The 19782-nt window shown below is 39.2% G+C and overlaps 1 protein-coding gene across 5 annotated transcripts in view; it reads right to left on the bottom strand.

Annotated features, from left to right (window-relative positions):
* Window positions 1-19782, bottom strand: part of EPB41L4A (erythrocyte membrane protein band 4.1 like 4A) — a 211469-nt gene that overhangs the window by 74734 nt on the left and 116953 nt on the right. For all 5 annotated transcript variants that reach the window (XM_054031887.1, XM_054031883.1, XM_054031884.1 and 2 more), the window contains 3 exons: window positions 18222-18309; window positions 13432-13520; window positions 12903-12966 (listed from right to left, as the gene is read on the bottom strand). In XM_054031887.1, coding sequence (XP_053887862.1) covers window positions 12903-12966; window positions 13432-13520; window positions 18222-18309 — 241 coding nt within the window. The remainder of the gene's footprint in view (window positions 1-12902; window positions 12967-13431; window positions 13521-18221; window positions 18310-19782) is intronic.

The following is a 19782-nucleotide window of genomic DNA, read 5'->3' as shown; positions in this document are numbered from 1 at the left end:
TTTTCATTTTATTACATTAAAATTTGTGTGAGATTACAACACTCAATTTATCTGAAACTTCAGACAGTAAAAGTAAGTAACATTTATAACTTAATACTTATAAACAACCAGGTCCTGGGCAAATGACATTAGTAAAACTGTGTGCAAGTCAGTGACTAGGATCTTGTAAAGGCTTTATTTACTAATGCACAGAGGAAAGGACAACAGGGAGCAGAGAAAAAACATAAATGAAGGTAAGAATAAGGCAGGTGGGGCAGACTAAATCAAAGCAAAAGGACACCAAAAAAGGGGAAAAATTAAACCTGGAAATCAAGAAGACAATTGGAAGAAGTGACACAAAGAAAGAGAGAACAGGAAAAAAATTAACTAATTATAGAATGCAATGTTTTCAAATATGTGGGAAAGGGAGCAGAAGACTGAAAATCTTGGAAGATAGCAACTGTTGGGAAGGCTTCTACAGGCAGAAAGATGAAAAATGAATGCTCAAAACTTAAAAACTAGCTAGAGATAGATGGAAATCAGTCAGATGGGAGATTGCTATCAGCTTCTACTATCACTGCCATACATGGTATAAAGAAGACTGATGATGATGATAATGATGTAGGAGAAGGAGGAGAAGAGAAATTTACAAATCATAAAATACCTCAAATGAAGTGGTGTCAACAGGAAAAGGATGATCAGGTCTGTATTTTTTGATTTTCTTTGCTTACTGAAACATCATTCCTGCGATATATGTTACAATAGGTGGAAGTGTGACCATGCACCTAGTATATATTTTTTAATATTTTGTTTTACAGGAAATCACAAATCTGTGCAGTCTGTGTGTGTTACTGCTAATACCAACCTTCACTACGCATACAATGGAAACTCCATTGTCTAATAAAGTGATTCTAAACTGAGCTATCAATTTCCTTTCTCATAGATTACATTCAAAACCCAGCCTATGAAATAAATTGGTATGTACAGTAGTATGTTCAGCAAATGAAAACTGTGCATATCCGGCACAAAAGGAATTTCAACATTAAGTGGCTAGCTAGCTAGAAGATAGGATTTGGGAAGAAAGGATTCCCCCTTTTTGTAATGCCATCTACCTAGGCCAAGATTTTCAAAATATGCACACCTAAAGCCAAGATCCTAAGCAGCGCTCTATTTGTGCCAGGGCTTGCACGGGCCAAACCCTGGCACCACTAGGCTTGGCAGTTCATAACCCCGGCTCCTCTGGGCTTGCTGCCTGAGTTATGAAAATAAAAGAATTGCTTGAGCCCTGGAACCTAATTGCTTGAGCACCAGGACTTCCTTCATTACAAATTAAGCACTGGTTTCAGAATAGCACTGATTAATTAAGTATCAGGGGGTAGCCGTGTTAGTCTGTATCAACAAAAACAACAAGGAGTCGGGTGGCACCTTAAAGACTAACAGATTTATTTGGGCATAAGCTTCATTAAGCACTGATCCTAAGAACTAAGTCTATATTTAAGCATCTTTGTAAATCAGGCCAAAGTGCCTAAACTCAATTGTTGTATGCAGTGTTGTTACAGCTGTGTTGGTCCCAGGATATTAGAGAGACAAGGTGGGTGATGTAATATCTTTTATTGGACCAACTTCTGTTGGTGAGACAAGCTTTCACACTTACACAGAGCTCTTCTTCAGGTCCTGAAGAAGATCCTTAAGAAGAGCTCTATGTAAACTCAAAAGCTTGTCTCACCAACACACAAGCTGGTCCAATAAAAGATATTACCTCACCCGCCTTGTCTCTCTAAACTCAGAATTAGAAACCTACCTTTAGACACTCATGTTTGAAGATTTTATCTATTGACATTAAAATAAATCTTCCAGGATTATACTAATCTTTTTCAACAAATTATAAAATTCAAGACTCAACATGAATAACCTTAAACTTTATCTGTCATCCAGTTAACTTATTAAGCGCCTAGTTCTGTCACTGTTACACTGAGTTTATAGTACCTTACTACCTGAGTAGTCCCACTGATTTCTGTGGGATTATTCATGTAGTAAATTATCGCTCAGTATGAGTGAGACTCAGGTCCTAAAAGAGTTTCCTCAATAATCTGATAACATATAACAAGTGTTTATAAATGGAATTTTACCATTTTTAGTAGCTGGTTTATAAAATGGATGCCTGCACATACAGCATGATGTGTGGGCACGCATGTAGAGTCCATTCAGGTTTCTCACATTTTCATTTAAACCGCAGCTACGATTTGCAAACAAACCTGCAAATCATGAACTAATCTAGTGCATTCCCCAGAATCCAAAAATCTCACTGCTAACAAATAAATAGATTACATCCCTTATTAAAGGCTGTCGGGCAGTTCATGAAAGTTACAAATTACTTGCTTGAAAGCCTTTCTTCAAACATGAAACAAGCAATAAACAATAATAATAATGGGGGGGTTGCACCGACGATTGGAATAAATAACTAATGTTTCATTCTCTGACAATGACAAAAACATAAGGGATATACCTGAGCCACTTCATTCTTTTAGAGATTTAATGTATATTTTTCCACTACAGAAGATTACACTGATGGCTGGGATATTTAGGTGAAGTTACCAAGGACTGAATATGCCCCCAGATAAGCTGCAGCCTTCACCCAGAGGGACCTTTTTTCCTAAAGACATTACAGCAAAAAGAGGGGCCTGCAATAGGAATCATCACCATTGCAAGTACTGGAAACTGGGAGATGAAACTCTTTCATCTAAAGAGACTGATGTGCTGCAGAGTATAGATGATACTTATATTTGCTTTGCAACAATATATTCCTGCAATTAATAAAAAACATGATCTCAGATATTACTGGTGTCTGGGGGGTAATGAATTCCAAATCTGCCATGCTGGACATACAACAGGAGAATCATACAACATGTGAATCTCTGGCAATCAGGAGCAAAATTCCACCTATTGCAAAATCCAATTCACTCTTATTGTGTGTGACAAATCCAGAGCTAGGATTTTTAATGAAGTGTCAAGTTTTTTTTAAAAAGTGAAACAAGAGAAGCAGATTTTAGGATGTTATGACTGTGTCTACATTAAAATTTATAGACCAGAGTCTCACCTGGTGTAAATGATAGACTGGTCAGACCCTATGGGACTGCGGCAGTCAACATAACATACAGTAACCCTTAGGCTACACTAATTTATGACAGGGACTATTTTGGCCCCCAGCCAGACCACCAGGTTCATAGAAGCAGAAAAGTGATTTACAGTAACTTCTCCTTCTCCCCACTCTTGTCAGATTAATTGAGTGTAAACCCAGTGCAGGTGAAGATCTGGCCGCATATACATTGCCACTCTGCTTCAGTAAGATGAACGATAGCAGAATATACATATTTGGAAGCAGTTGCTTAGAGCGAAACATTATTCTTTGCAAAGTTAGACACATACCTGGAGATTATCATTTGTTTCCTCCAACAGAAAATGTTCTTAAGGGTTTTTTTTTTAATGTATTTACCTAATACATACCAATCCTAGCTTATGCAATCAAGACTGTATTACGGGTTACACAAGGTCACCTCAACTCTACAGTCAAGAAGATAATTATCTTAAAGTACATCATACAACTCAAGTATCAAAATAATAATAAACCTGTGCTATTACTGCATAACCACTTCAAGATTTAAAGTACCTTAGCCTCATAAAGTAACAATACACAAACTTTACTAAACAATAACTCACAAAAGGCTAAAAAATAAACCTGAAAATTAAGCAACCACTTCAGGTTTGCCAAGGAATTTTATTCACTGCACTTTAAACAGAAGGCTGTTTAGTAATGATTCACCTATTGACCACTACACAACTCTTACTGCTACAAGTAGCAGATGGTTGAGTGGGTAAGTGCGGGGGGGGACCAAGTACAAAACTCTCTAGTTAGTGGATCAAATTCTCTGCACTTGCTTACACTCATACCACCCCATTGATTTCAATTTGTGTAAACTGACCCACTGTTTGTAATTTTTAAGTAACATGAACAAATTGCAGGTTTCAGAGTAGCAGCCGTGTTAGTCTGTATCCGCAAAAAGAACAGGAGTACTTGTGGCACCTTAGAGACTAACAAATTTATTAGAGCATAAGCTTTCATGGACTACAGCCCACTTCTTCGGATGCATATAGAATGGAACATATATTGAGGAGATATATATACACACATACAGAGAGCATGAACAGGTGGGAGTTGTCTTACCAACTCTGAGAGGCCAATTAAGTAAGAGAAAAAAAACTTTTGAAGTGATAATCAAGCTAGCCCAGTACAGACAGGTTGATAAGAAGTGTGAGAATACTTACAAGGGGAGATAGATTCTATGTTTGTAATGGCTCAGCCATTCCCAGTCCTTATTCAATCCTTTGTTGATTGTGTCTAGTTTGCGTATCAATTCCAGCTCAGCAGTCTCTCGTTGGAGTCCGTTTTTGAAGTTTTTCTGTTGTAATATAGCCACCCGCAGGTATGTCACTGAATGACCAGACAGGTTAAAGTGTTCTCCCACTGGTTTTTGAGTATTATGATTCCTGATGTCAGATTTGTGTCCATTAATTCTTTTGCGTAGAGACTGTCCGGTTTGGCCAATGTACATGGCAGAGGGGCATTGCTGGCACATGATGGCATATATCACATTGGCAGATGTGCAGGTGAACGAGCCCCTGATGGTATGGCTGATGTGATTAGGTCCTATGATGATGTCACTTGAATAGATATGTGGACAGAGTTGGCATCGGGGTTTGTTACAAGGATAGGTTCCTGGGTTAGTGGTTTTGTTCAGTGATGTGTGGTTGCTGGTGAGTATTTGCTTTAGGTTGGGAGGTTGTCTGTAAGCGAGGACAGGTCTGTCTCCCAAGATCTGTGAGAATAAAGGATCATCTTTCAGGATAGGTTGTAGATCTCTGATGATGCGCTGGAGAGGTTTTAGTTGGGGGCTGAAGGTGACAGCTAGTGGTGTTCTGTTATTTGTAGCTGGGAGTGCTGGTAGCGTAGGGTCTGAGGAGAGAGTCTACATAACCAGACAAGCCTGATGTTAGGGTGCCAATGCCTGAGATGATGGGGCGTCCAGGATATCCAGGTTTATGGATCTTGGGTAGCAAATAGAATTTCCATCCCACCATCAACCTCAGCCTAGATCAATCCACACAAGCGGTCCATTTCCTGGACACTACTGTGCTAATAAGTGATGGTCACATAAATACCACCCTATACCGGAAACCTACTGACCGCATTTGCTCCAATCCCTCAGATAGAGACAAGCACCTACAAGATCTCTATCAAGCATTCTTAAAACTACAATACCCACCTGCTGAAGTGAAAAAACAGATTGACAGAGCCAGACGAGTACCCAGAAGTCACCTCCTACAAGACAGGCCCAACAAAGAAAATAACAGAACACCACTAGCTGTCACCTTCAGCCCCCAACTAAAACCTCTCCAGCGCATCATCAGAGATCTACAACCTATCCTGAAAGATGATCCCTCACTCTCACAGATCTTGGGAGACAGACCTGTCCTCGCTTACAGACAACCCCCAACCTAAAGCAAATACTCACCAGCAACCACACATCACTGAACAAAACCACTAACCCAGGAACCTATCCTTGTAACAAACCCCGATGCCAACTCTGTCCACATATCTATTCAAGTGACATCATCATAGGACCTAATCAAGTACTCCTGTTCTTTTTATGAACAAATTGCTCTATTTTTCTGGATGGGATTTTAAGTTAAATTTGCAACTAGCGTGAGAGGGACAGATCTTCTGCCCTGGTTCTGTCTCTTTTATGCCACAGATGAGGCAGAAAAGAGATGAAGAGCTGCACAACCAGCTCCATGACTCTCCCTCGTGCATCTCTCCCCACCCCAGCACACACAGTGTGGCAGGGCAGGAAGGGGTATGGCTGAACCAGCTTATTAATATATTGATTTAGATTTCTAACAGTAATGAAAAAGGCCTCTATCCAGAGCTGTAGGCATTCCTGACAAAAGTCACACAAATAAAAATAAAACCTTGCACTCAGGACAACCTGGCCAAAGGAATGGCCCCTAGGGTGCCATTAGAGCTGCTGTAGCTCTTTTCTTGACTTGTCTTGATACTGCTCTAACTTCCACAATTGACTAGTTTTGTCTCTGAAGTCCTTGGATTCAGTACTGAGCATAGCCTAGCTGGACTTGTGTATCCAGCCCAGAGAGACTTCTTGAAAGGCCCAGTCTGGCATGTGTGAGCCAAACACTAGTTAAAATGTCCCTTCCCAACTCATTCCTGAGTTTTTCCACTGATCACAACTTATTACAGGCATTTGAACTATGAGTTCTTCAAACACATCTGGCAAATCAGACCTTAATCCCTCAAGCAAACAACCTTTAATTCAATTCAGGATCTACATGAGGTTACTTCCAGGTACAGAAGGTATAGATTTCAAGAAAAGCTGGTCAGAAAACTTTGATAGGGCTATTTTCCTTTGGAAAATGCAACTCCATCAAAATCTCGACACTTCACAAAATTATGCTGATTTTGCCAAAATTTCATATCGGAGAAAACTGAAAAAACCCTGGTTTCTGACGATGTCAAAACATCCTGTTTTAACATTGTCAGTATGAAACATTTTGATTTTTCATTTTGAAATGACTTTGTTTTGTTTGTTTTAAATTTTGGGTTATATTATAATGCAACAAAAAATTAAAATCAAAACAAATGTTTCAATTTTCTCAAAACAAAACATTTTGATTGATCTGAAGCAATGTTTGTTTGTTTTTTCAGAATTTTCCTTTGTGGAGAATTTAGATATTTTCAGGTTTCATTCTGATTAAAAACTAATCAAAATTTAAAAATCCCTTGCAAAATGGAATTTCCATCCTCTGCACAGCTCTAGTTTCAAGAAGGGAAATAGTGAAAGAAGTATAGTAAGATATTCTGCATGTATAAATACTTTTAATGTGCACTATTCATAGAACCTGTCAAAGACCTGATACAGTCAAGATTTAAGGGCATCTTCTCCTGTACGTGGGTTTAATTCACTCTCACATACACAAGACACTCCCACATACAATGCCCAAATAAAAGGGCTTGGAAGAGAGAACAATGCTGGGGTATGTGTGTACAGAATAAACATCCCAACCTGTGACCAGAGCAGATACATATCCTCTTTGCAGTTGCTATACCAGAGCCTGTGATTCCTGCACATTGGTCTAAAAACATTCCTTGCCACGCCCACTGGATACATGTAACCACAGTCTTTTTCCATTCCTTTGCCCATTCCTTCAGCCCCTTTCTGTAGTGGCCTATGCATCGCTAGTCTGGAACCCAGTTCTGTCATATTCAGGAGGTGCATTGTCCTCTGTGCACCCATTGAAGTGTTACCCATTCACATGTAGTGTAATCACAATGATTCTTCTGCACTGGGGGACTTTCTGTGGTCACCTATGTTCCTGGGTGAATTTCAACAAAAGTGTGCACAGCTGACGTTCACTGTAGTGAGGATTGCACACGTCAACAATCAGACCCCATAGTTTTTCCAAGGGGAGCTCAACCAAAATATACTTGTTTATCATGAGAAGTTGTCTTAACTTTATTTGTCTTACCCAGAGACTGTTCCTTTGCAATCTATAAATGGGAAAAGTTCACTCCTTCAGGCTGCTATTTAAAGCTTTCATGGAATGCTTAACACATGCTCTTACTTCTGAATTCAGAGCACCGTTCAAGTTGAGGGACAAAGTTATATTGATCCAGTGACTAATGTCAATGCAAGAAAATTTCTGCCAGCTGATCCAAATAATTGGTCTCTTATACAATGTCAAGTATCAGAAGGGTAGCCATGTTAGTCTGGATCTGTAAAAAGCAACAAAGAGTCCTGTGGCACCTTACAGACTAACAAATGTATTGGAGCATAAGCTTTCGTGGGTGAATATGAAAATACATTTGTTAATCTATAAGGTGCCACAGGACTCTTTGTTGCCTCTTATACAATGGTAAGCCAGGGACAGCAAAATACTATTTTTGCCATTTTTAAAAAGCATGAGAAAAAATAATGTAGACAGTGTAATGGAGAAAAAAATTAAATGATACAGGATATAAATTAGGTGTACATTAAATCCAATTACCATATAGTAATATTAGTACACAGCAGAAATGGGTTTACAGAAATAGAGTAAACAAGTCATAATTATACAAGTTGTTTTCAGGGAAGAGAACTGCTGAAGCATTACAGATCTCAGTACAAGAAACAGAGAAGGTGAAGCTCTTAATTTCATTATAAATGCAGCAACAGTAAATATTTTGTGCTTGTTGAATCACTGAGTTTATGAAAAGCCAAATGATGTAAACAACAGGCTCACTAGCATCAATGATAAATAATTTTCCCTGACACAAAAACTCCATATTGTAATCTTTAACCAGCCTGAGGACAGTGCTCTGTATATTTAGGCTGAAATGCGTAAATCCATCTAGGGATTTGGATGTCCATTTCCATTAATTTTAATGGGAATTGGGCATCCAAATCCTTTAGACAGCTCTGAAAATCTGAACCTTAATTTTCATTTGCCTTAAGGGGAAACTGAAAACAAGCAAGCTTTCCATTAAGTAACTGTTAAGGTGCAGCACCACTGCACAAACACAAAGTACTAAAAGTAACTAAGAGAATATTCACCCTACATTGGTATATCTGTGAGAAGTGGGTTCGATTGCTTTTAATTCACATCTGCCAATAGTTGAAAATATAAATTAAAGCCTAAAATTATAACAATGTTTACAGACTTTCCACTGTGATATTAAAACTATGTTCTACATAAAGCATTTAATATATTCTAGTACCGTTTGTTGTTATTATTAATTATTAATTATTATTATTATAGGGCATTAATTCATTTACTTCATTATGGACCATATCATTAAACAGTAATTGGGACAAAATAGAACATGGTTTTACAAAAGGTAGATTGTGCCAGACCAACCTGATCATCTTTTTGAGAAGATAACTGATTTTTTAGACAAAGGAAATGCAGTAGCTCTAATCTACCTGGATTTCAGTAGGGTATTTGATACAATTTAACATAGGAAATTATTAGTTAAATGGGAGAAGATGGGGATTAATATGAGAATTGAAAAGTGAATAAGGAACTGGTTAAAGGGAGACTACAAGGAGTCATACTGAAAGGTGAACTGTCAGGCTGGAGGAGTTCCTCAGGGATCAGTCTTGGGAACCAATCTTATTTAACATTTTCATTCATGACCTTGGCACAAGAAGTGGGAACATGCTAATAAAATTTGCAGATGACAAAGTTGGGAGTTATTGCCAATACAGAGGAGGACAGGAATATCATACAAGAAGATCAGGAGGACTTTGAAAACTGGAGGAATAGAAATGGGATGAAATTTAATAGTGCAAAGTGCAAGGTCATGCACTTAGCAGACTAACAACAAGAATTTTTGCTATGAACTGAGGACGTATCAGTTGGAAGCAAAAGAGGAGGAGAAAGACCTGGGTGTATTGTTTGATCACAGGATGACTATGAGATGCCAAAATGATTTGGCCATGAAAAAAGGCTAAAGCAATCCTAGGATCCATCAAGCAAGGTATTTCCAGTAGAGATAAGGAAGTGTTATTGCATTCATACAAGGCACTGGTGAGACCTCATCTGGAATAGTGTGTGCAATTCTGGCCTCCCACATTTAAAAAGATGAATTCAAACTGGAAGAGGTGCAGAGAAGGATGATCAGAGGAATGGAAAACCTACTTATGAGAGGAGACTCAAGCTGGTTTGTTTAACCTAACAAAACAAAGGCTGAGGGGAGATATGATTGCTCTCTAGTAATACATCAAAGGGATAAACACCAGGGAGGGAGAGGGGTTATTTAAGTTAAGTGCCAATGATGACACAAACAAATGGATATAAACTAGCCATCAACAAGTTTAGGCTTGAAATAAGATGAAGGTTTCTAACCATCAGAGGAGTGAAGTTCTGGAACAGCCTTCCAAGGGGAACAGCGGGGGCAAAAATACTAACTGGCTTCAAGACTGAGCTTGATACATTTATGGAGGGAATGGCATGATGAGAGTGCCTACAATGCCACGTGGCCCATCTGCAACTGCTACTAGCAAAAATCCCCAACTGCCAGAGATGGAGCACTACATGGGGACGGCTCTGAGTTACTCCAGAGAATTCTTGCCCAGGTGTCTGGCTCGTGGGGCTTCCAATATGCTCAGGGTTCAACTAATCGCCATATTTGGGATGAGGAAGGAATTTTCCCCCACGTCAGACTGGCAGAAACCCTGTTTTTTTTCACCTTCCTCTGCAGCATGGGGCATGGGTCACCTGCTGGTTTAAACTAGTGTAAATGGGGGATTCTCTGTAACTTGAAGTCTTTAATCATGATTTGGGTACTTCAGTAACTGCACAGAGGTTAGGGGTCTATTACAGTAGAGGGTGGGTGACATTCTGTGGGCTGTAGTGTGCAGGAGGTCGGACTAGATGATCACGATGGTCCCTTCTGGCCTTAAAGTCTATGAGAATCCCCCAGGCTGTACAGTCCTACCTAAGAGACAGGAAATTCTGATTTGTAGAATTTCATCATCATTCTGTCGAGAGGAGCTAGGGGAGCTCCATTTTAATTAACATCCAGCTCTCAAAAAAAAAAAAACACTCACAAAATCTAGAGACAAAGCATCAACACCAATTACTTTTAACTCTGTATTTATTTAAAAATTCTGGCTACAATTTACATTTTTTTATTTATTTTTAATAACAAAATTAACACAGTATTTGTGAAAGCTGCAAAACTGGGGGCCCCAAGACTGAACTTCTCTGTTCACAAAATAGATTAAGAGTACAACAGCTTTAAAAAAAAAAAATCCAAGGCAGCCATTGAGCAAGCAAGATATTTAAGCCCATGCCCAATAAAGCATGTGAGAAGCCCCATGAGGTATGCATTCATGATTACAAGTGCTGATAATCACAGTGTTGGGCCTCAATGTATCGTCTGAGAAGTAAACAGACAAAATACTGAACCTAAATAAATCAGGAATATTGTCTATGGTCATTTAGATGTTTAAAGTTAAGCATGTGTTTGTTGTTGAATTGGGGTCTCGGTTCACAAGGGCATGATCCAAAGCCCTTGAAGTCAATGGAGGTCTTTCCATTGCTCAGGTCCTACAATGCACCATTTGCGATGGTGTCGTTTGTACTATCAACATTCTCAGCCCATTCGTTCACTTCAGCAATAATTCATGACTGATAAATTAGAGCCTTATCCTGCAAACCCTTATTAATGTGATGAACCCTCATTTATGTAAGTAGCCACAATGAACTGAACTGATACTCAAGTGAGTAAGAACTAATTGTATGAGTAAGGGGTTTCAGGATTCGACGTTAATGTAGAACTCACCATTATTTCACACACTTCAGCATTTGGCTGTAAAATTTCATCATTTCTTAGACTGAATAAGAGCGTAATAATAGCCAATTATCACCATTCCTTTTTCGCATTTGTGTTTTAGGCACATCACTTCAATTTGTGTTTCAAGGATGCAGTATGAACATCTGCAGACACCACCATGCACATACCCATACATTCTCTAGTCCAAAAAGGAAAAGCAGCTGTCAAGAGAGTACTAACCCAGAGTTCATATGGTTTGTTTGCTTGAACGTTTTAGAAAGGCGGATTGAAATTACAGTATCTATAATGCTAATGCTAATTGTTAATATCTTTCTGGTAATTGAGGTGCCTGGCAATGAATGCAATATTCCAGGTTTGGTCACACTATATCTGTAAGGAGAAGGAATAGTCCCTTCCTCCTCCAGGGTAGGATGTCTCCCAGAATGTAGCACAATGCAGAAATGGTATTTTTTGCACCCATATCATTTTGCAAATTCTTGTCTCAGTTTCCCTGTGAAATGACATGGTGCTGGCATTTATTCCAGGATATAAAGGGAATAAAATCAATTTGGGAATATCCTATAGCATCATGATGTTGGAATTTAGGAGCAGGCAAGCCACACTGGCCACCTATACTTATCTGTGTGTGTAGCTGCATAAATCAGCATTATGATGAAATAGAATCAGAAAGATAAGACAACTGACACAATTATTTATTTCATCGACAATCTCCTTTGTAGTAACAAAAAAAACATATGTATCAAAAACAAGAAGGTTTGGACATTCTGGCATCTCCCTATACTGTCAGAATAGAGTATTGCAATAACACTTCAAAGAAGCATTAGTTGCAGTGCAGATTTTAATGATCTTTCACACCCTTGTTCTTGCTGTTCTCTTAAACAGTTTTTTAAAAATACCTGTCAGGGCTTGAAACTGCTGAATACCATCAGGGAGATGGCCTATTATGAGCACAATGTAAAACTTTCAACAAGTTTATGAGTCAACCACACCGTAAACCTAGGTCTCCTTTCTCAAGCTTCCAGATTTCTCATTCAGTTTGTTAAACATCTGAAGTAATTCCAGGCATTTCACACAAATACTTACTACGTACATGTGCCATCAGACAGTAACTACAGCATTACCTATATGTAATTTACTTTAAAGTAGAACTCAGACTTGTTTGTACATGAATAGACATTCTGCAATATTCTAAAACATGGGCCTTACTGGTGGCATAGAAGAACAAACCTTGATAATATACTATAAAGTCCCATTCTGCTCTGCTTCAGTAGGGCTTTCCTGCCTTCCCTGCAAAGTGAAGAATAGGCCGGGGGGAAAGAGAGAAAACTTAACCCTACCTACAATACCCATCAAGAAAGATTACATTTGGGAATAAATTTAAATATAAGAGGCGTTTTAGTGGTGGTGATTAAAAGCAAAACTGGCAATAATAGTTTCATTTCACTGAACACACCAAACTGTTAACTTGATTAGTTTTACTATTTCTTCTTTCAGACTTGAAATAAAAACTTACATCTTTTCCCAGCACTCTAAGTTCAAACTGCATTTCCTTGAAGTGAACCTTTGTAATTCTAGGCCTAAATGTTGAAAAAAAGATAAAGAGACATGTTATGGTATTTAATTCCAAAGAAAGACACAAAGAAGAAACAAAAAAATTGAAAGGAGAGTTTCAGTAAGCCATTCATATATGATCATTTTTACCAGTGCTCCACATATATTACTCACAAGAAAAAAAGTTTCAGAGTGGTAGCTGTGTTAGTCTGTATCAGCAAAAAAACCGAGGAGTCTTTGTGGCACCTTAGAGACTAACAAATTTATTTAAACACTTTAATGGGAGCAGGGAAAGCTAAACCCATCTCTTGCAAAATTAGAAACAGAACACAGACAATTTAATCTAGACAGAAAGATCAGTGATTCCAACAAGTACATCAGTTTAGTTCTTGTAAAACTAACCAGTCATATCATACGTATATTCAGTATTTTTTATTTTTCCTTATACCCACATTATTTTAATACAGTCTGCAATATTATGTTGTACATACCAGAAATACTTCCCTACTTGTTTTTTATTCTTGTAAACAACAACTCCTACAGGTGTTAATCCTAAAAAATATTCAGACTTGTTTTCACCCTGGAAAATAGAACATATGTCATTTTATTACTTACAACCACAATTTTATTTTTATAGATATCATCTAAGAAGCAGTGTGGCCTGATGAATAGAGCACTGGCGTGGGACTCAGGAGAAATGGGTTCTATTACTGGTTCTGCAGCTAGGTAACTTTGGGCAAGTCACTTTAACCTCTCTTTGCCTCAGTTTCCTCATCTGTAAAATGGGGAGAATGATACTGTGACCTCCTTTGTAAAGCTCTTTGAAATCTGCTGATGAAAACCTCTTTATAAGTGGATATTGTGATCATCATCATCTTAGTAAGCTAGCCACCCAATCCTACAAAATTCTTTCTTCCTTGAGTAACTTTACTCATGGGAGTAATCCTATAATTTTCAGTGGGATTGCTCTCATAAATAAGGATTACTTACATGAATCAGTTAAGAGTGAGAAACAATTCATCAACTAAAATGCCATATTTCTCTTCTTTAAAAATCTAAAGAAAGTAAATACAATATACTTCTGAATGCTAGAATAGATTCATTCTACCATACCCACCAAGACACATGAACCATCAGTCTGCTCAACTAACTTCTGGTCCCTGCAGAACTGAAAAATGTAATGATCATATTGGGAAATCATGGAGGGGTCAAAAACTGTAATCAAAAGGAGTCGCAGAAAATGACACAACCAGTCATCTCTCTGATCTAACCAGCATCCATGTACCACATTAAATAACAGCCATTTTTAAATACTACTAGTTAACCCCACCATGTGGCAAAGTACAAAGAAGGGACTTCCAGCAGAAGAGAGGTCTCTTGAGATATTCTACAGGCTGTTCTTCTGAACCCTCACTTTCTTGGTACTTTCCTTCAGACAAATGTCCAACTAATTTTTGAACGAGCACCATGCCAACCCACCCTTAAAAAAATATTTCCTATCTTAAAATTGTATTTCTGCAAGAGGCTCCACCAATCTGAAATTAATTTGCTGCTCCTTCATCTCCCAAAGACTGATATGCTGACTTAGATTTCTGCCACCTGACATATCCCTGTGTGCAGCCCAGCCACAAAGGCCAAAGTTTTTCACAAATGAACATGAACTTCCCACCATGTCATGGACAAATGAACACACACTTTCAGGAAGATCTGGGCCATGAGGGTCTCCATTTTTCCTTTGGAAAAGAAAGGATTTCATGAGGGCAGATATGAGGCACAAAACCCAGAGAATAAATCCTCTATCAAGACATGACACCCAACAAATGCCGTAACTCTTGAATTAAGGTGTATAATGGTAGTCTGACCTGCTTCCCCGTAACATGATTGAAGAAACCTTCTCCTTATTGAAATACTGTTGCCCTCATGATGCTGGAGAGGGTTCCTAAATAAACCAACTGCAGTGAGGGATTCAGAGCACTTTTCTCACAATGGATAACAAAGCCCATGATAAGGAGGGACCCAGTTCCTTCCCCATATGAAATACTTCTTGAGTTGTTGGGGTCTATATAGCCAATCAACTTGGTACAGGATAACATGAAAATTCTGATGGCAAATTGCAGCTGCCTCAACAATTTATGGTAAATATTCAAAATCACACAGAATGAAATCCTGAAGGGAAGAGATGAGAACTGACAAGGAATAGTCTGTAAGCCAAGCGAAGGTATTTGTGGTGAGACTCTGTGACTGGAATAAGGAGGAAAGCATCCTTTATTAACACTATATAGCCTCCTGGCTCTGCCTGGGCTGTTACTTAGTATTTCAGTTTCAAAGCATTTGTAGGCCATGAAGAATTTGAGTCTTTTGAGGTTTAAAACCCCTTGATATTTTGGGCAGGCCACCAAAGAGAAAGAAAACTCTTTGAAACCTTTGTAGGTTACATTGAGTCACTACTTAGAATCTCATAAACAATGAATTTTCATCATAATTTTCTTGGATCCATCAGTATTGGGCAAGAGTTAAAATGACTGCTGAGAGTGACTCAGTAAAGTTCTATGTGGCATTCAGCTGCGATCATGGATAGAAGCCAGTCGTATGTTCTCTCAGTTTTCAACAACATGTTAACCTTGTGTTCCCTGTGAGTTACAGGGCTCACCTACGTTTCTAGCATCAGAAAGATTCCTTTGTTTCTTCAGGGAATTCCTTTATGTTGCGCTCTGCTTTTGGGAGCATTTGCTAAGGAAAATGTGGTGGAATTTTAACTTGAATCTAAATTTTGCTGCAGAATGATCAAAACTTACTCAATCCCTAGTGACTCCTGCCCCATCCCCAGTTAGCAGTGACTGCAGGTAGCTGTCCTCTTTCCTTCTCACTACCAATGAAATGTCTTTGAAGCTACTGAGCTTGAGGAACAGGGATGGAAACAGGCCTGATGGACTGTTCTGGATGATGTGGATTAACTAGAATTGCTCCCCTTCCCCTCCCTTGTCCACCAGCAGCAGAGAAATTCAGCCAGGACCCACTAGTGGCTCCAATGTTGGCTAAGTTTCCTACTTGTTCCCTTATAGGAGAATATCACGGCAGGTCTCCACTACCACAATGTGAAGGGGACTGGCAACAGGAGACTAAGAACATCCTGCCTCAGTCTGGGAAAGCCCTGTCCCACTACCCAGGCACTTTTGCCCTAACGTTTTGTCTTTATAAATGGTCACTATTATCTTGGTATATTCTAATATACTAAAGGTACTATAAAGACTGGAGATCTTAGAGCATGAGGCTGCTCACAGGGACAGGAAATGCACCAAAAATCCAAGAGAGAAGATTAGTCTATTTACCTGTTTGGGAGAATATGGTGCAGCCTCATTAGTCCAGACCAGCAAAGCCTGGACTATAAAGATGTCAGTCACGAGATCAAATGACTGTAGAAAGTGCGTTTAATTAAGTAAAAATTCTTAATTGAGAACATCCAAATTAATGACCTCCCTCAATTTCTGTATCTACGGTTAACATATGTGCCATTCTCAGTGCTCTTCAGTGAGTTGACTAACTTCCAAAACTATTCATAGAGAGTGTAGGTGCCTTGGGGAAGGAAACATGTTACTGTACATGTCTGAATAGTACTTAGTACAATGGAGTTTTGATCCTGAATGAGGGATTTTGCACTACTGTAATACGGATATTAAATAATAGTAATAATCAATGGCTAGATGAAGAAGGAGCAGTGAACAGATTGCAGAGATACATTACAATGCATTCTCCCTGCCCAGTTATGGATCTCTGTGTACAGCCCAAACAAGACTGGGACAAAACAAACTTTCCAGGCTAGACAAATTTTATATGACTAACTTGGCAGTGGGTAAAAACCTGTTCCATGAAGTCTCCCAGCTTCCTATAAGAGAAGGGGAACATGATACTGCATATGCATGAAGTCCAAAAATAGTAGCACAATCCATGATTTAGTAACAGAGAAATACTTCATCCAGTGGGCTATGCAATTTTCATCAAATTACATAGTTAATCTGTAGGGGCTTTTTTTGATTTTTCTTTTAACAACTTCTCAAAGTACTGAAATTTAAATTAGCTAAATTTAAATTAACAAAATGTTTCCATTAAAGTTCACAATTCAACTTATTTTTGTAGTTTGAGATATTCTTTTGTTTTAAAAAATGCCATACACACAATTATTGAAACAAAATAATTTTTAATTGCTAAGTTGACTGAGCACTGTAGTCTTCAAGTGAGAGCTTGAATACTGTTTTGTAATACAAATTGAGGAATCTTCAATCTGGCATAAAAAAAATGTGAAATGCTGCATGATATTGCAGTGAGATTTTTTTAAACATGCCCTGACTCTTTAGTAACCTTCACAATGAACAGGGCCGGCTCCAGGCCCCAGCCGAGCAAGCTGGTGCTTGGGGCGGCAGATTGAATGAGGCGGCATTCCGCCCAATCCTAGGGCAGCACAGCTGCTTTTTTTTTTGTTCTGCTCTGGCCGCCCTGTAGGGGGCGGCAGCACGGAGGACGGGAGCGGCCTGCAGCAAGCCGGCAGGGCAGTCCTTGTCCTTCCCTCCGCGCCGACCGGAGCGGAGCCCTCCCGACAGGCGGCAGGAGGCGGCGTAGCAGGAGGGGCTACGTAGCAGTGCCCTGCTGTAGCCCTGGCCGCCCCCCTTGTTTCTCTCTCCCACCCGCTCCCTCTCCCTCCCCCCCGCTAGCCAGTCCCCCTGCACCCGCGCTCCAGCCGCGCCGCAGGTTTTTTTTTGTTTTTTTTTGCGCTTGGGGCGGCCAAAATGCCAGAGCCAGCCCTGACAATGAATATTAAAGCAAACCTCTGAAGTCCCATGTACTCTTGCCCCAAATCAGCTATTCGTTACCTATTATTTGCAATGACTCTGAAGCCCTTTCAGCACTCACTCGTTTATTGTATTATTTTCATATTTCCTGTTCTGAACATGACAATTATAACCTCTTTTATCTTGTTCTGACACTTATATTAAAGCTCTTACATTTGTTATCCATATTGTTTGTTCAGCACAGTTAATTGTCTTTCAGAGGGAAACAGAATCACATTCTTTCATCCAAAACCCATTAGGCTTCCTTAGGTATAAACGGAGTTGATCCATGTTCCACAAAAGTACTTTTTCCTTTGGATTTCTTAAACTCAGGTTTTAAAAAAAAGATACCACTTGGTTACTAAGTATCATAATTACAGCTTTCTATTTAAGTTGAAAAGACTTTGTGTAATGCCATCAAATTTAAAATATTTAGCTTCAATTAAAACAGTACTTACATAGACAGGATGGAGATCTACTCCATACATTTCCAGTGATTTGGCCACTCCTAAGTAATTCAGCTCTGCCTCAGCAGGAACCTGACCCCTGTAAACAGTACAATGAATAAGAACGCTGCCTCTCAATTCAATGCTACAACAGTTGTTAAAATAAATCATATTAACAAAGCTTGTTGAATAGGTGTGCAATGCTTCCTTGGTATTTAATCAGACCTTCATTCGCTGCATGGCACTGTGCTCCTACTTGCTCCAGATAAAATGGGTTCCAGCATTCACTGTGTCTGCTACATGCTGTTACCTTATATATTAAATTGATGTTAACTACAGTGGCAAAACCTTTCCTTGTCTACCTGTTGCTAACACCCAAAAATACTCCTGCTGCTGTCCCCAGAATACTTCACAGCATTCATCTTCAGGTCTAAAAGGCAAAAAGGTCTTATTTTAAATAACTGCATCATTACTATAAATCAGCAAGAGAAAGAGAGACCATTTAGGAGATGATTTCCTCATAGCAGTGCTAAAGTTGTCAGAAATCGTGAGGAAGGCATCAAGAATGTCATGAGTTCAGATTTGATATTCCCTTCTCAATAAAGATTTGCCTAAAGAAAGGCAAGCCCTCTGGAAATCTTTACCTTCTACTACAAAATCTCAGTTTCAAGTCTGCTGCAGAATAGTATCACAAATCATCTGTAGCAAACCAGCTCTCCTTCTCCATGCAAGTATCACTGCAACAACCAGCAACTTTCACTAGTTATATACCGTAGAGAAATAATGGAAAAAAACAGAATCCTAGGTATGTATTTGACACTAGTGAGGAGGGATTTATTACTTTGCATAAAAATATGAGTAAATCCAAAGCCTTTAACAATGTACACACAACCTCAGTGTTTAATTTTACTCTTCCCTTAATAACTGCCACAGATGCAACATACTCAATAAGGCTCTCCATTGTAAGGCTGAAATAATACTTCTGCAATCTCATTCCCAACTGGGATTTACCATACTTTTGTTAATTCCTCAGTAGCATTGATAGAATCATAGAATATCAGGGTTGGAAGGGACCTCAGGAGGTCATCTAGTCCAACCCCCTGCTCAAAGCAGGACCAATTCCCAACTAAATCATCCCAGCCAGGGCTTTGTCAAGCCTGACCTTAGAAACCTCTAAGGAAGGAGATTCCACCACCTCCCTAGGTAACTCATTCCAGTGCTTCACCACCCTCCTAGTGAAAAAGTTTTTCCTAATATCCAACCTAAACCTCTCCCACTGCAACTTGAGACCATTACTCCTTGTTCTGTCATCGGGTACCACTGAGAACAGTCTAGATCCATCCTCTTTGGAACCCCCTTGCAGGTAGTTGAAAGCAGCTATCAAATGCCCCCTCATTCTTCTCTTCTGCAGACTAAACAATCCCAGTTCCCTCAGCCTTTCCTCATAGGTCATGTGTTCCAGCCCCCTAATAATTTTTGTTGCCCTCTGCTGGACTCTTTCCAATTTTTCCACATCCTTCTTGTAGTGTGGGGCCCAAAACTGGACACAGTACTCCAGATGAGACCTCACCAA

This window comes from Malaclemys terrapin, chromosome 6 (genome assembly GCF_027887155.1).
Source record: "Malaclemys terrapin pileata isolate rMalTer1 chromosome 6, rMalTer1.hap1, whole genome shotgun sequence".
In the NCBI taxonomy this organism is placed as follows: domain Eukaryota; kingdom Metazoa; phylum Chordata; order Testudines; family Emydidae; genus Malaclemys; species Malaclemys terrapin.
The sequence above is the reverse complement of the archived record's forward strand: the minus strand, read 5'-3'. Positions and strand labels throughout refer to the sequence as shown.